Source organism: Dipodomys merriami, unplaced genomic scaffold, assembly GCF_024711535.1.
Source record: "Dipodomys merriami isolate MVZ:Mamm:240054 unplaced genomic scaffold, mDipMer1.0.p SCAF_384, whole genome shotgun sequence".
NCBI classification, from domain to species: Eukaryota; Metazoa; Chordata; class Mammalia; order Rodentia; family Heteromyidae; genus Dipodomys; species Dipodomys merriami.
Window position 1 is genome coordinate 295,236 of NW_027205426.1, and position 17,152 is coordinate 312,387.

The 17,152-nt window shown below is 55.7% G+C and overlaps 1 protein-coding gene across 5 annotated transcripts in view; it reads left to right on the plus strand.

Annotated features, from left to right (window-relative positions):
* LOC138805062 (transcription factor ETV6) overlaps positions 1–17,152 on the plus strand; it is a 101,782-nt gene that overhangs the window by 74,579 nt on the left and 10,051 nt on the right. For all 5 annotated transcript variants that reach the window (XM_069989612.1, XM_069989613.1, XM_069989614.1 and 2 more), the window contains exons 3-4: positions 10,934–11,098; positions 13,648–13,782. In XM_069989612.1, the coding sequence (XP_069845713.1) occupies positions 10,934–11,098; positions 13,648–13,782 (300 nt within the window). The remainder of the gene's footprint in view (positions 1–10,933; positions 11,099–13,647; positions 13,783–17,152) is intronic.

Consider the following 17,152-nt stretch of genomic DNA (forward strand, 5'->3'; position numbering starts at 1 on the left):
GCCTGAGAGGCACTGCGATGTCTCTCTAAAGTGAGGCATCTTTGCAGAGCCCCTCTCAGTGATACCATGGAATGAGCCAGTCTTCCTGCACTTTCCCGGCCCGGGCCTGGCCGGGCACTGGGAACAGAAGGGAAGGATGAGCCCCTGGAAGGGCCTCACCGTTCCCAAGCGTGGGCTGTGCCCACTGAACCCACTCACTAGAGAAGTTTCGGGAGCAGATAACAGGGAAGGCCAGGTTGAGTCTGGGTGGGAGGCAGTGGCCCGAGCTGCTACGTCCTGAGCTGTCACCCCGAGCTGACTAAGGAGCAGTATGAAGCGGGGAGCACAGTGCAGCCACCGAACAGGAGGAGTCCATTCACCCTCTCTGGAGCTGGGGAGTGAAGGGGGACCAAAATTGGCAGCGGGCACGGCAAAGCCAGCAGTTCCAGAGTGACTCAAAGTTGAGTATGGTGTCTCACACCTGTAATCCCAGCTACTCAGCATGCAAAGATCAGGAAGATCAGGACTACCTTGGACATAAACACAGTACCCTAGTCAAAAAGTAACTACAACCAAAAGAGCTGGGGTGGGGGTGGCTCAGGTGACAGAGGGCCCGAGTGTAAACCCCAGTACCAACCCCACGCCCACCCCATCCAAATACTGGTTCCCTGAACCGCGGTGTCATCTTGACCAAAAGTGCAGCTTGGGCCTGGAGTGGAGGTGGAGTGAACCATAGAGTGTCCAGCGAGGCCCACAGCCAAAAGCCTCCGACTACGGCCAGAACCCAAGCCAGGCCAAGAGGATAAGGGTTCTGTGCTGATGTCTCGTCCTCGAGACATGAGCGCTCCAGGTTGGTGCGGGTTGGAGAGGGAGTTCTGTCTTAGAGACCATCCCGTGTCTGCTGCCAGCTCTTCCCGTGTGATGTGGTTGTGAGTGCATAGGAGAAACAAAAGAAAATTCCTAAGTTTTTATTACCATACAAGGATACGGTTTTGAGACCGTCTTTCTGCAAATTCTTGCATGTTCAGAGGCAAGTCAGATTAGTTCTCATCCGAGAGCCTGTGTGTTGGGCATGAGGTGCTCACTGGCCTGCAGAAGAAAGGGATTGAGTTAGGGAAAAGCATGCTGAAGCCATCTTAAAGAAAGAAAAAACTACAGAAGCACCTGAGGGCGGCAATGCATGGTTCCTTCTAGAAGCTGGTGGCTTCAGTGAAGGAGGATGGGGGGGAGGGGGGCGCTCAGTGTGCTGAGAGAAGGACTTAAACACCACCCCAAGGCAGCCAAGAGCCATGGAGGGACATTGAAAGAGAACTGTCAGCTAGATGACCGACGACTTCCAGAATAAGTAATAAATGAGCCAGGCAGCGGTGGCTCCCACCTGCCATCCCAGCTACTCAGGAGGCTGAGGTCTGAGGATCACGGTTCAAAGCCAGCCCAGTCAGGAAAGTCCCAGTTCAGCAAAAAGCCATAAGAGGAGCTGCAGCTCACATGGTAGGGCACACTAGCCTTGAGCGGAAAAAAACTCAGGGAAAGCTCCTGGGCCGCCTTGAGTTCAAACCTCAGGACCGGCGTGTGTGCACACAGGCATGCATGCACGCGCACGCCCACTCACAAAGGTGAGTTGGGAAAATCACAGATGTGCTGTAGGCCCTTCTTGCATTTCCTTCAACCTGCCACTGTGGCCGCCCAGCTGAGGGCTGAACTTGGGGAGACACCCAGCCAGGCGGCCCTTCCTGCTGTGAGCAGGTCCCTAACTACTGGGCATTAGGGCACAAGGACATGGTTCAAGCCCTCAAAGCCCACACTGGCCTCCACTGTGTGTGAACTCCCCTGCAGCTTCCCGCACACCTGCGTTCTGAGCCTCAGACAATTCTAGCATCTCTGGGGCTGGGTGAGCCATGTTTACATTCTCTGCACATCTCCACATTGCTAATGTTTGCTGTCCTTTCAGGGTTAATTTAGTCACACTTTCTTCCCCTGACACTAACTGCATCCCTACCCCCCCTCCTCTTCCCCCTGTAGCTCCCCCCACCCCCCACAACCGTTTCTAGTTGTTCTTACCCAAGACCCCAGGCCTGCAGAAACAAATGGATACAAGTGATAAACGCCACGAGGAATGTCAGTTGGACCACAGGAAATTTCCTGTTCAGGAAGAGATCTTGGGAACTTCCTGTGGAGCGGTGCATTGTGGGACTGTTGGCCGCCAGCCCCTGACCACAGCTGCAATTAGCTGCAGGCCCAGGGGGAGGGGGAGAGGAAGAAGAAGAGACGTTTATTCCACGTAGCCTGTGGGGAGAAAGCTGCTAGAGCAGGCCAGGGCCTCCATGGCAAGGTGTCCCCATTACCACCTGCTCCCCTGCGCCTTCCACAGGTCCGCATGGGCACCGTCATCTTAGCCAGGTTTGCTGGGAGGCCTGCAGGAGGGGCCACGTCCTCTTGAGCTTCAGCGTCTGGATTGCCGGCCTCTGGGTGCTTATCCTGGTTTGCCACCATGATGAGGAAGAAGACAGCCTTGGGCCAGGGACACACCCTCCCTGGTGGTTTGGTTTGTTTAGGGGTTTTTGGTGCCATTACTGGGCTTGAACTTATGGCCTGGCACTGTCCCTTCACTGCTTCACTCAAGGCTGGTGCTCAGCCATTTGAGCCACTGCTCCACTTCCGACTTTCTGGTGGTAAATCTCATGGACTTTGCTAAACTGTCATCTCTTAGGATTGATCTCAGCTTGGCAGATCTCTTCTGATGGGAAATCTGCCATTCCTTTGCCCTCCTAGCCTGGCTCTATTTAACAAGTTCTGTCTCCTACTTAGGCTGGATTCTCCTTAGTGGCCTGTAAGCCTGTATGAAGTGTCCTGCCCTTGTGGTGTAATAAGTGACGCTTTGTCTTCTCTGTTTCCATATGAAGAGACAGTTTCTTGGGTGGTAGCTTTTAACGGCTTTACTTGCCCCAAGTAAATACAAGTACCTACAACTCTGAATAGTTACTTTTCCTGGTTTAGGTAGCCTCCCTACTAGATTTAATGCCCTTGAGATCTCCAACCTCAGCCATGACTTGTTTTTTCTTGTTTATAAGGACGGTTCAGCAGGCGTGCGGATAAATCAGTGAATTAAATATGTGTAGGTGGAGCTCTGCTCCCTGTGACAGATTAGGGAAGCCTGAAAGAAGTTACAAGGAAGAACTTGGCTGGTTGATAAGGCTGCCTGTGTGGTGTCCTGAAGACAAAGGGAGATGTGCTCATCCTGTCCCCACAGTGTCTCACAGTGTGGATAGTCATAGTTTAGACACAGAGCTCCATTTCGTGTTTGTTGAATGACTGAGTACCAGTGGTCACCCGGGAACAGGAAATTGTACTTAGGTTGTTTCTAGAACATGTAAGATGTGTATGTTTTTAGCTTTATTATGAGAGTAAGTTACCCCCCCCCCCTTGGACCGAGCTCTGATCATCTATATGGTGAGTTTTCAGCTTCATCACACACCCACAGAGGCCAGCAAAAGTATTTTTGTGAAATCCCCCGGAGTGAGCATGAAATAGGAAAAAGCAAATGGTCTTCCTGTTACAGAGATTGAAATTGGGGAAGTCAGGAGAAGAGGAAGAGTAGGGCATGTTTAAACTCTGTTGTACAAATACATTTGGTTCTCCCTGCGATGCTGTGTTCTAGAACAAGATGGGGCGGAGTCCGTCTGGGACACGGCATTATAGAATCACTGGGGCCATTTGGCCACACGAGGCACCTACTCTACAGCAGCCACAGAGACAGCCTAGGGTGTAAGGGTCTCGGTGTTGTCATCATTGTCCTCCATGGCCTGACGTATCCCAACCACTAAAGAACTGAGCAGAGAGCTGCCGCTCTCACTAGGAATAAAATGACAGCTCAGCCTCTGAACTTGCTGCCACACGCACAAGGTCTGTGTCTCCTGCAGCCTCCAGACACCCAATCTCTGGGGAGCCCAACGCGTCAAATACCTGACCCCGGGGTCACCCCGCCACGGGATCACCCAGCCACGGGACCCGAGCGCGCGCGGGCAGCCGAGCGTGGCCTGGACTCGCTGCCGGCATCTCCCTGTGTTCCTCCAGTCACAGCAACCAAGCAGACTTGTCCCCTGCTCTCTAGCTGTCAGAATCCGTGTGAGATTCAAAGACACCGGTGGGTTCCTGGTCCACTGGCTGGCTCCCGGGGGAGTGGTCAGGCTAACAGGGCCCACCAAGCAGGTAGACCAGAGTCTTTCTGCGGTAGTGGTGTCTGGCTCTCACTTAGAACCCGGCTGGACAGGAGAGGCCCTGATGGTCTGAGCACAGGCAGGCAGGAGAAGGAAAGGTGGTTGGTTCCCGGAAGCGGTGATTGGACATTTCTAGTGACCTGTCGTGGGAGTTGGCTGCCATCCGTCTAGCTGCTCAGGTCCCAGCCTTCAGGCCACTTCCCGCCTTTTGCTTCACGGCATCCATCACTGTTAGACCCTGTCCTGGAAGCTGGCGGGGGGGGGGGGGGGGGGTGAGTGAGGCCTAGCCTCAGCGCCGGTGGATGACCTGAAGGTTCACATGGACGCTACAATGGTTCCTCTAGACGAGAAAATGGAGACGGAGACAAGTGACCGGCCCAGGAAAGCCTGGGGGTCACCTGGCACCACACTAAGTAAGAGACAAGGACAGAGCCGGGGGGGGGGGGACACAGGGAGCTGGCCCAGCAGCCTCTTCCCACCTCGCTTAGCAGCCCCTGCCTCCTGCCGCCGAGAAGCCTGGCCTGCTCTCAACTAAACTGCATGTAATGCCACAAAACGCTTTGTGTTTGTTTCAAGAGCCTCCACAGCATATTCAGAATATTTTCCTAATATTTTTGGTTTGTTATTGTAGCTGCTCCCCTATTCTGGAGAAAATAGGTTGTGTGTGTGTGTGTGTGTGTGTGTGTGTGTGTGTGTGTGTGTGTGTGTGTGTGTGTGTGTGTGTGTGTGTGTGTGTGTGTGTGTGTGTGTGTGTATACACGTGCATTCATGGTATAGGTGGGTGTGCATGTGTGGGTTTGGTACACACACGTTTGTATATGTGCGTGTTCACTCTTCAGAGCTGAACAGTCTCACACGTTAACAAAGGCTGATGACGTCATGGGGGGGTCTGCCTCTTCCGCTCCTCACAACCCTTAGGGGGTGACACGGGGGTCACTCATGGGTCCCCCAGGAAAGCAGAGCCCTGCCCCCTCCTGTGCTCCATCATGCGCCCCAGCACACTCCTGCCTCTCTGGCACAGCTTCGGGGAGCATAGGGGGACCCCATGTGTCACTGGGGGGGCTCCCCTGCTTCCCAGCCAGGCGGCCTCCCTGGACCCAATCCTGCAACTCCCAGGGAGCCTGGTCCTGACCCAACACAGGCTGCTGTGGCCTCGCTGTGGGGTGCAGCGGGGGGCATGAAGGTTTAAGGGGCTTCGTCTCTCCCGTGCTGGTTTGCGTTGCGTTTGAAATCCGTGTCTCAGCCACGGGGGAAAATAGAAATCTGCCCTAGAGCTGCTCCTGAACAGCCGTTCTTTATTTCTGTCCAGCGGGGGGAGTGGGAGGCTGGGAACCCGAGCTGTGGAGCTGCAGAGCAGGGGCGTGGCCAAGACTCCTTCACCCACCCCACCCCCACAGGGAAGGTGGACTGTGGAGAAGACAACCAGGAAATCAGCTTCTCCACTGTTCCCTTCCCTCCCCACTTCTTCCCCCCAGGGCACTTCTGTGCTCTGCCCCACAGGGCACTGAGCCACGGGCTGCCCAAGGGCCTGGGTCACCCACAAGGCATTGATGTGGCTGACTCCAGGCAATGGGGCTGGACCTTGGAGGCCAGCCTGGCCTGCGGTCTTCCCCGACCCACCCACCTCGCACCTGCCCTCCCCTTTCTGACCCTTCCCCAGAACTCATAACCAAATCCAGCCCAAGGGGCTGTACAAAGGACCCCCTGCTCATGACTCCCTGGGGTGGGGGCTTGGACATGGGGAGCCCTGGACACAGGCTGGCAACAATACAGCAAGAAAACGTAGAGACCCTCGTCCCTGGGCTCCGGGAACCTCCCAGGCAGTCAGTGCTGCCCGGCCCGAATGGCGCATGAATTACTTCCTAGAAATGACTCCGGCTGTTTGGGAAAAGGCATTGATTCTTCTAACCGTCCTGCTTACAGTAAAGCCTCTATTATCTGATTTTCTGCGAATCTCAGAGGCATCATTAGCAGGCACATTATAAATTTCAGCAGCACGGTGACAGCTGATGTTTGTAACCATGACCCCACGGTTCAGTTAAGACCCCGAATTGCCCACTCAGGAACCAGAGATTAAAGCCTGTTCAGAAGAGCTCTTGGCATGGAGGCTCCTCAGAAGTGCCAAACCCAGCTGTTTTATGCTTTTATTTATGGTTCAACCTATAAATGATTGGACCTCAAACTTGGGGAAGCAAATTCTAGTTTTTGTTTTTACGGTGGCACAGGGGGTTTGATCTCCGGCCAGGCCCCCGGAGGGGCAGGGGAATTCTTAGGGGAGATTTCTGAGAACACGATGTGTTCTCACTAAACCCTGGGGTGGCTCTGATTTGTTCCATTGCACAAAGGGGCCAGTGACTCGCCTACCGTCAGTCTTTAGAGAGTGCGGGTTTTTGCTTTGCTGGGTGTACGCTCCTTGCCCGGGCCATGGCCGGCTCCTCGATAACATCCAGGGTGCCCTGGTCAGCTGGCACAGGGAGATCGCCTTCTCCTTCGCTCTCTTCCTCCACCCTGCCTCTTTTTTGCCTTGCTAGGCAAGATCTGGAGTTATCCACACAGGCACAAGCTTATCCCCAGCTCCGGCCTGCGCCTCTGCCCTGGCTCCCATCCCCAGATACCAAGTCCACCGGACGCCCTTGGCCATCCGCCCGCCGCCTGTGCCCGCTCTGCCAGGGCTGAAGGACACCCGGCTCCCTGACCTGCCTCCCGCGGTCCCATTCTCTAAGAGTTCATCTTGTAAGCTCACAGTGACCCCATATCAACAGGTTAGCATGCCGTGTCTCCCCCGGCCCTGGCGTGGACGGCACTGGTCCACCTGGGTGTGGCGGGCAGAGCCGGGTTTTGTCAGTGACTCCTCACATTGAATTCATCTCAAGTTACTCTCCTCTGTTTCCCCAGCACTGTACCAGCCTTGCTTGCGCCTGACTCATCCCCTCCCCCCTTCCCCACGGCAGTGGGGACAATGCTGGTTCTGTTATGCCCTTGATGGAGTCCCTCGGTGGCTCTGTCCTCAGGCCAGGCCCTTCCTGATAGCAGGAGACACGGATCAATGCTTCATCTGTGCCTGCTTCTGCTCCGAGGGCTTTCTGTGCATCCCACACAGGGCACAGCCCCCTTGCGGAGGCCCTGCTGCCATCCCCATTTTATAGAAGAGGAAACTGAGGCACCAACAGTGAAGAAAGGAACCTTGCCCAAGGTCACTGGGCAAATCAGTCGGGAGACTGGATTTGAACCCAGGACACCTGATTCTGAGACCTCCTGCCTAACCACTGTGCTATCCCATCTGGGGGCGGGTCAGCTTCCCATTCACTCAGAAATGCCTGCGCACTCCTCCACTGCCCCCCCCCCACTTGAGGCCCAACGGAGGCCCCAGAAATCCAGGCAAAGGTGTGTGTTGTCCTGCTGATGAAAGTGAGCGCCACACAGGATGGGCGGTACAATGATGAGCCGGAAGTGGGGGAGATAACGCGCTCCGGAAGTGTCTGTCGGGCAGCAGGGTCACCTGGGGTGGAGGCCGCTGGAGCTCGTGCGAGGGAACGCGTGGCTGTGGGCACGAGCAGGGAGATGGAAGCTCATCCTGAGGCGTTTGCTCTCTAGGTGAGATGAGGCCAGTAGGGAGGGGCAGAAGGGGGACAGGGTTCAGCAGGGTCAGAGCTGAGAACAGGCCACGGGGGACAGCCGGGGGGAGAGGGCTGGACCACAAAGACGGCGAAACCTCGGTGCCCTGGGCACAGGGGCTAGGCCCGCCGATGGACGCGGGCTGGGAAGGGGGCAAGGAGGTAGATGGACCTTGGCAACAGAAACAAGGGGCACACAGTCAAGAGCAAGCCCGGTACTGCGGGTCCCCTAAACCTTACCCTGAGCCCTGTGCGCACGCGTCAGGCTGCACCCCACCCTTCCCTCCAGAAAGCCCCCCGCGGCTGTGCGTGGACTTGTGTGCGCCTTCACATTCTTCTCCTCCTGCTGGACCACGCACCACGCTGGGCATCAGGCACGGCACGGGTGGGCTGGGGCTGGGGTCCTCAAGGTGTGAACTCCTGGGGGGCCCGGCCAGGTGAAGGCGCCACTCAGCTGAAACGAACGGAGTGGCAGATGCCCCGCAGGAAGCCCCCTTTCCCGCACTGTCCCTCATCCGTCCATCTCCAGCATCACCCCATCCTGGTGCTGGCCCCAGCATCTGTAAGCACAATCCTTCCGCTTTGCACCTCCAGGTCAGCTTTGCACCCCAGGAAAGTTTTGAGTTGCATCTCTGGCCACCATGCTGCAGACCCTGGGCATTGCTGATTCAGACACACACTGAGGCAAAGGAGCAAAGAAAGTGGAGAGTTTTCATCTGGGGACGGAGAGGAAGGGCGGGGAGGCCTGGGGAGACGTCCAGGCTTCCTTTCCGGAAAGAACAGCGTTTCTTCCTGGAAGCCGGAGCCACAGGCGCGGCGCGGGAATGGACAAGATTTATTTCCTTTTGCCAAAGCTCAGTAATTCAGCCTGAGTCTTTCAGATCGATTTGTTTCTGGCAGAGTTTCCAAGGGCTGCCTTTCAAAGGCCATTTAGAAAAATCATCAGTTACACACACAACCGTGTGCGGAGATGGGGCCTGGCTCTTCGGGATAAACCCCATGTTCCAGAGGGGACCCTGATGAAAAGCGAGGGGGAGAGGGCAGTGGGGGCGCGGGGGCCTGGGCCTGGCCCACACCCTGGGGCTCCTCAGAGGCACTGACCCTTCCACGAGGCTTGTGTGGGACGTCCGTGATGAAACCCCGTTTCTTGGAAGCTGGGATTTGTCACGGTGGGCGGGAAGGGCTGGCTCCGAGAGGAGCGTCAACAGCAGTCTAGTGTGCAGAGACCCCGGCCACAGACTGCACTGTGTGTAGCTGGTGTGCACATGCAGCCATGGCGTGGGCTCTTTGTTGGGTCGGTCCCCAGTGGCTCTTCCCCACCAAGAAAGCAGACAGTCACTGAGATCGCCCCTGGTTCTGCAGGTGGGGGGAGTCCCCCCACACCTGATGCCCCAGAGCCCCCCAGACAGACACATGCATTCTCCAAACACTGTCTCTGCGTTCCCGGTGTGGCAACTCCTTAGCTCTGAGGAAGTATAGAGAAATTGTCGTGTCGTTCAGCTACAGCAGAGCAAGGGCCACCGTGGAGGTCGGCAGGGAATGGTCTTGAACTCGGGGCCTGGGCACCATCCCTGACCTTTTTCTTTCACCCAAGGTTGGTGGCCTCTACCACTTAAGCCACAGCTCCACATCCATCTTTTTGGTGGGAAGTTTGGTTGGAAGAGTCTCACAGACTTTCCTGCCTGGTCTGGCTTCCAACTGTGATCTTCAGATCTCAGCCTCTTGAGTAGCTGGGACTACAGGCGTGAGCCACCGATCTGACCAAATGGCAAATTTTTAAGAAAAGCAGAAGGCGGGAAGAAAACCAGTAATTCAAGAGAAATAACGAAGATGGACTAGAGGCCAGGATAGTCCAACAGGTGGACTACTAGGGTTCTGTGAAGCAAGTCAGTGGCAGCACCAACTGTCACCTCTTCTGCTGTCTCCCAGCGCCTCCTCCGCTCACCTCCTCCGCCCTCCTCCTCTGCCTTCTCCACTATACTCCTTTGTCCTTTCCTAAAGACACTGGACTCCAGGCTGGTTGCAGAAGTGAAGTGACTTGTGTCCTGGGGTATGGGTGGTCCTGTGCACAGGTCCTGGGGTTCTCATGTGAGACTATTTCCTGCGGACAAGGTCCATTCATTCAACCTCAGTGACCTTGTAACATGCACACAGGTCGCACGCACACCTCCTGCCCCGTGTCCACACTGTAGCACTCATGCCTCGTTTGGTACACGATGAAAAGCACCTTTGAAAAAGGCTAAATTCGGGGACTGGGCAGGTGGCTCAGTGGTGAAGTGCTCGCCTAACATGCATGAAGCCCTGGGTTCAATTCCTCAGTACCACAGACACAGAAAAGGCTGGAGGTGGTGCCGTGGCTCAAGTGGTAGAGTGCTAGCCTTGAGCAAAAGAAGCCCAAGGACAACACCCAGGCCCTGAGTTTATTAAGCCCAAGGTCTGGCAGGAAAAAAAAATTAGGGTCTCTTTCCCCATCCTGCCCTCTGCCATTCCCCCACCTGCCGGAAGTTGTCCTTGACACTCGGGGCCGCTGGTCTTCCCTGACTGTCCCCTACTGCCCAGGGGCCCAGTGGCCCAGGTCGCTCAGGTGACTGAACCATCCAGAAAGGGGCCCCTGACCCCGCACCCACTCAGCCGCCCAGGGGCCTTAGTTCAGTGGTAGGAGAGCCAGGGTGAGCACACTCTTTTCCACCCGGCCTACCTTCTCAGCTCAGCTCAACTCCTGGACCCCCTTCACCGCATGGACGGTGGTCATGATGCTGGGGGGGGGGGGTGCCACACGTGGGCCAGGGCGTGAGACCTCCCGATACGGACACTCCAGGTGGACAGTGCACCCCTCTCTCTGCCTGACCGCACGCCGGAGCCCTCCAAGAGGCCAGAGAGTTTGTTGGTTTATTGCTGCGAAGTAGTGGTATAAAGGGGTTATCGCTCTGCAAGCCGGGCTTCCAGCCTAGTGCCTTTGGAAGTGTCACCCTAGAAAGCTGGCGGCGTTACCAGAGGCTGGGAAGCAGACGCAGGGCCTCAAGATATGGACACCGGGGCTGACTGCGAGCAGAGAGCCTGTGCGCTGACCAGAGGCCAGGAAGTGGATGCAGACCATGCTGAGCAGAGCTTTGTCTCCTGCAGGCCTGCAGCCGATCTACTGGAGCAGGGACGACGTAGCCCAGTGGCTCAAGTGGGCTGAGAACGAGTTCTCCTTACGGCCAATCGAGAGCAACACATTCGAGATGAACGGCAAAGCCCTCCTGCTGCTGACCAAAGAGGACTTCCGTTACCGTTCTCCAGGCTCAGGTGAGCCAGACAGGGGAGGGGGGCTGGGGCACAGGTGGGCCTGCAGCTCTGAGGCGTGTATGCTAGGCCCTGGACCCCCACACAAGCCATGAGGCAGGTCAGTAGCCCAGGCTACAGCGGCATTGAATCCCGCGCCCTCATGACCTGACACCTGGAGCCTCGTGAGTAGCTGGAATTACAGGTGTAAGCCACCATGCCTGACCTATGTTGCCATCTTTTTTTTTTCTTTTTTGGGAGGGTCCAGTCGTGGGGCCTGAACTCTGGGCCTGGGCACTGTCCCTCAGCTCTTCAGCTCAAGGCTAGCTCTCTACCACTTGAGCCACAGCACCACTTCCGACTTTTTACTTTTTGCTTATGTGGTGCTGAGGAATCGAACCCAGGGCCTCAGGCATGCAAGGCAAGCACTCTACCACTGAGCCACCTTCCCAGCCCCCATCTTTTTTTTTTTCTTCTTTCTTTTTTCTTTTTCTTTTTCTTTTTTCTTTTTTTTTTTTTTGGTCCAAGACTGGGACTCAAGCTTGGCACCTGATGCTTTCGCTCCCTGGCTGGCACTCGACCGAGCCATGCCTCCAACCCCTACCTTGCCTTTTTGTACATGAAGGGACAGGTCTAGAGTTGTCAAAGGACAAGTGCTTGCTGCTGATTCCAGCTCCTGCACAGACCACACCACTGTGTGGCCCGCTTCCCGCTGACACAGAGAGAGCTACAAACATAGGTGAGAATGTGGCTCCCGTTGCTCCAGCCCTCTCTTCATTCGCCCTGTTCATCTAGCCCACACAGCGGCATCTGTTCTGCGGAGGGCTGGGGACTTCAAGGTGCCCGGGCTGGCTGCGAGGAGCTCTGACACTCTCAGACACTAAATTTACATTTCCTGACCTCCCCCTCCAAAATGGGCCTGCTAATTACCCACCATTCTTTTTTAGTAGTAGTAATCATCAAGATGTATTTTTAAATTTTTTTTTGTTTTCTAGTCTGCGTATTACCGAAATAAAACATTGATCAGATCCAGCACGCATGAGGCAAAGTCAATTAGGAAAAGTTTAGGAAGATGATCCTTCCACAGAGCCCAAAACTCAAAAACCAAAAGTGTTGATTAGGGACTTATTTTTGTTTGAGATGAAAATACGAGCCATTAAAATAGGACTGTATTTCGGGCTCCGAGTCCCCTTCTCCTCAGAGCCGTCACCATGACGACAAGTCTCAGCGTCCCCAGCAGGCCGGGGGTCCCCTGGTCTCCTACAGGTTCTACCTGGGCAGCCACCTTCCCAAAATCGTGGTCGCTGCCTGCCCCCTGTTCCCTGCCCACTGCCCCCTGCCCATCTCCTCCCAGCAAAACCCCCAGAGCTGTGCTGTCCAGGGTTCTTGAGTCTCCGTCGAATCATAGCAAAGCAGAAGCAGTGGTTATACCCAGCTCCCAAAGGTCAGAGGTGGAGAAAGAGGAAGGAACAGCCAGGGGCAGTGTTCTGGAGGGGAGGAGGAGGGAGAGAGAAGTCAGGGGCTTCATCTGGGACAAAGGGGCAGAGGAGGGAGGGAAGGAAAGCCAGAAAGGAATCAGTATGGCCAGTTTCCCAGGTTTGGAGAGGGAAAGTATAGCAGTATCTACAGCCCAAAATATGCAGTTAAATTAAGTTGTTAATTAAAGTATCTGTTTAAAAGCAGCTAAAATTAGAGACAAACGCCCATTGTTGGGGGTGTTGTTGACACACAGAGGGATGTCAGAGGCTTGAGGCTTTTTCCTGATTGTCCTAGAGCCCCAGAGCCTCCACCTGTACCCTTGGCTCTAGGCCTGGGGGTGGGGGTGGCCCCCTGTGTTTTTGCTAATCAGCTACTCAGCCACCCTTGAAGGGCCAAAGCTCCAGCCAGCCCCGGCCCTCCGCCAGGGGCTGACAGATGTATTTTTGGAAGGGAAGCGTTCCAGAATGTACCAGTTCTTCTAGAGCATGATCCGCATCACTGCCCTCGGTGGTGAAGTGTTCTCTTCTCCTTTGTTTCCGGCTGGAGCTGGCCTGGGTCAGAAAGGCCTGCTTCCCTCTCTGTAGAGAAACCTCCATGGAAGAACATTTTCTGTGAAGAACCTCGAGTTGGATTAGAGCAGAAAGATCCTCTTCCCTAACGACTTCATCATTAGCACAGCCTGAAGTGCAGGCAGAGCCAGCCGCACAAAGCCAGGACAATGTAACTTCCCTCTAAAGCTCTGATGCTCATTCTTAGGCAGATGGTAAGTCACACTGAGAACCAGCGGCGCCTCATTGCGCCAAGAAGAGGCGCTGAACTGTTAGGACCCTTAGCTCCAGCCCCACGTGGCATTACCAAGACCGATCTCTCTCTTAGACCTAGGTTTGTGGGTGGATTAAGTTTTCTTTCTGGTTTGCACCTTTTTTAAACCTGGCTGTTTCTTCCCATGCTAAGGTTTGAGATTGCCAGGCTGGCGCTCCACCCCTTGAGCCCCGCCTCTGGCCCTGCTTTGCACTGGTTTCCTCTCCATCGCGCCAGGTGGCCCCAGGGCCGCCATGCTGCTCCTAACACCATGCCTTTCTTTGCCTGTGCAGGCGATGTGCTGTACGAACTCCTACAGCACATTCTGAAGCAGCGGAAGCCCCGGTTCCTCTTCTCCCCCTACTTCCACCCGGGAAACGCGATGCACACCCAGCCGGACACACTGCTGCACCAGAACCATGAGGAAGGTAGGCCTGTGCCCACCAGACTCCCCCACGCCCCTCCCGTGCACATCCGGCTGTGACGTCGAGGCCTGCGGTAAGACAGGAGAGATGGCTGGACAGTCCCGGTAGCATAGAGCAGACGATGTTTCACGACATGGTGTGAAGCAGGGAGAGACGGCCACGAGCATGGGAAAACGGGCTCTGGTAGCAGTCACCGTATAGGTGAAGCCTGACTTCACTCGTGAGTAGACCCATCCATTCAGGAACGCTGTCTCGCTCTAAGAGCTCCTCACAGACCGAGTACGCAAGTGCTGCAGCGAGCAGGGGGTGTTGGTGTGAGGGACCGACCAGGGTCAGGTTAACCTGCGGACCAGGCAGCTCCATCTCACACCCAGCTCCCAGCGAGTCAGGCACCGTGGCTCACACCTGCAGTCCAAGCTGCTGAGGAGGCTAGGCTCTGAAGATCACAGCCTAGAAAGGGAAAGCACATGAGATTCCTATCTCCATTATGGAGAGACACAGAAAAGTGTGCTGGCACAGGTCTGCTTGTGTTGCTATTGACTTGCCTGAGAACACGAATACGTATGCAGTGGTGTGTTTATACTGGCATGCACGCATATCCGTGCAGATCATGTGTGCATATCCAGATCTGTGTGCGCACACATGCGTATTCACATATCCATGTCGATGTGTGCATGCATGACTGCACGTGTATCCATGTAGGTCGTATATGTGCAGGTGGAGTGTGCCATACTCCACATACGGACAGGCTTTCCTGTCCCGAGCCCAAGGCCGCTGGGATGACCCCATCTGATAGCAAGCAGAGAGCCATTAGCCATTGCCACTCTTTGGTGGTTCTTACACTGCTTGACTTTCAGCCACCTCTGGTGATGAGCAGGTGTCCCTGTCCTTTGCCCTTGTGAGTCGTGCCCTATGATAGCGGGGTTTTCCCTACCTCCACTTCAGATGTCTGAACGGACATGCGTGGCCAAGGCCTGTGCCCCCTCCACCATCGTCACCCCCTCCCCCTCGGGCTCGGTGAGCTGGCACCACCTGCAGAGCTGCATTGGAAGGGCCGGCCCGTCCGCAGTAGAAGGGGTGCTGAAAGGAGACTCACACGCGGTTCAAGGGAAGAAGGTTTATTGAGAGGGAGAGAGCAAGCCTCCAGCCGCGCCGCAGCGGTGACCTCGAGCCTGGGGAGCTCCCACTGCCCCCAGGCCTGCCAGTTCCGTGTTACAGGTGCTGGGCAGGGACTTACGTGGTGCACAGGGAGAAAGCCAAGGGAAGGGGCCATTGCTCTCAGGCAGACCTAACATTCAGTACTCGCAGAACAGAGCCCACTGTGGGCAACACAGCCTGGTGGCGTGGTGGGGGTGGGGGGGACCCAGGATGACAGGAACCTCACCAGCCCTTGAACATGGCGGCAGCAGCGGGCGGAGCCGCCCCACTGCGGGACAGACCCGTCCTCACTTCCTGCCTCCACCCAAGGGCCGAGGGAGCAAAGCCTCTTCTTCCTGCCCAGCTTCCTGTTTCCACTCTTAACGATGGGGAAGTAGAGGCTCTTCTTCCTGTTTCCTGGCCCAGGGCAGTATGACCTCTGTCCCAGCGGCTTGGTTTGCTGTGCAGAGCGGGGGTTGGACAGCGGGCCTCTGGTGAATAAGAAGAGTGGGAACGAGGGCTCCAGAAGCCCTGGGATCTCTGGCGGGAGGCCGTTCCCTGGAGATGAGGACTGGGGCTCTGCGCCCTTCAGAGTCTGCGCTCATCTACCCGGGGTGCTGGGAGGAGGCGCCCAGGCGGGAGCCACGAAGCCAGGAGTGCCACACGGACACCTCCGGGCCTTGCCCGGTGCCCACGTCCCCGTCAGCGCCCATGACTTCGACCACAGACAGGCAGTTTTTGTTTTAGATTCACTAAGCATTCATTACTTAGGACATGAGTTGGTTGCATGGAATTTCCAGGAATTCCAAGTAGAGAGAGACAAGAGACTGTGCTAGTTAAGCTGAAAGTGGGAACTGCGGGCACCTTCCAGAAGTCCAGGGTTGTTTCATGAGGAGGAGCCCGGCGTCTCCCAGAGGTCCAGGGAGAGCGGCTTGGAGTGGGCAGACGGCAAGCTTCAGAGATGGAGACTCCAGCCGGGGGCTGATTCCTCTTTCCCTCCCTCTTCCCGTGAGTGCCCCGAATCTGGGGACAGTTTCCCAAGAGCAGACAGACACGGAAGCTGGTCAGGAACAGTCTCCTTGTTTTATTTAAACAGAAGGCTTCTATATCAGGGCGGGGTGGGGGAGGGGGGTGATGCACCACCCCCCGGGTAGTGCACCCCGGCGTCCAGAGTTGCTCTGCCTGCCGCCTCTGGTCTCGGGCATTTCCGAACCCTGCTGCCAGCTCCCCACAACAGGCTGAGTAGCAGCCCCAGCACCCACTCGGTGCAGGGCGCCAGCTCTGCCAACCAGAACAAAGCTTGGAAGGTCTCGTTGCAGACCAGCCTTTCAGCCTCAACCAGGGCGGTGCCCAGACCAGCGGGAGCCTGGAATTAAATGCGCTCAGATCCACTTCTCCACTCTAATGCTATCAGCCTCATCAAGTACTTCCTCCTCCAGCCAGGTCTGCGGAGAAATAAATAAATCAAGTTCTTCCAAGTCCTGTTGCTGGCCGGATCCTGAGTCACAAGTAGACTCTGAATTATCTGGAGCGCTGTCTCCTGCCCTCATTGTTCCCACAGATCTGGGCAGGAGAGAGTGAAATTTCCCCAGGACATGACATCAGTTCCTCTTTTGCCCTTGGCGTGAGAGTTCCCCTCCTCGGCCTCCCGGAGCGCATACGCTTGGCCAGGACTTCTGAGAGAGCCCACAGGTGAAATTTGTAAGGCAGGAAATGGATCCAGGAAATAGCTGGCCTTCGTTGTCCTTACCTTCAGTTTTTAGATCAGGATTCTGTGAGTGGCATTTAGAAGAAAATGCTTAGACGTTCGGAATAAACCTGTCTTAGCTACTTACCATTACTTTGAGATCTGTGATGTGTCAAGCAAGTTTCCTACTGATAGCTACCCCAGTGATGAAGAACTCGTGTGGAGTTGGCAGCAAAGAATATGCACTGGTGGCAAAAGATGCTGTTTTAACGTCACAAGCAATATTTCTTTTGTCCACTGTCTTGTTGATTAGGGTCCACTCCCGTCATCCCAGGCTCTCAGGTGGCTGAGATCTGAGGATTGCAGTTCAAAGCCAGCCAGGAAAATCCCTGGGACTCTTAGATTAATCACCAAAAAGCCAGAAGTGGAGCAGTAGCTCACGTGGCACAGTGTTAACCTGGAGCTAGGGACAGTGCCCAGGCCCTGCGTTCAAGCCCCAGGAGGAGAGAGAGAACGTGAGAGAGATCTCCATTTTCTTATTACGAAAGT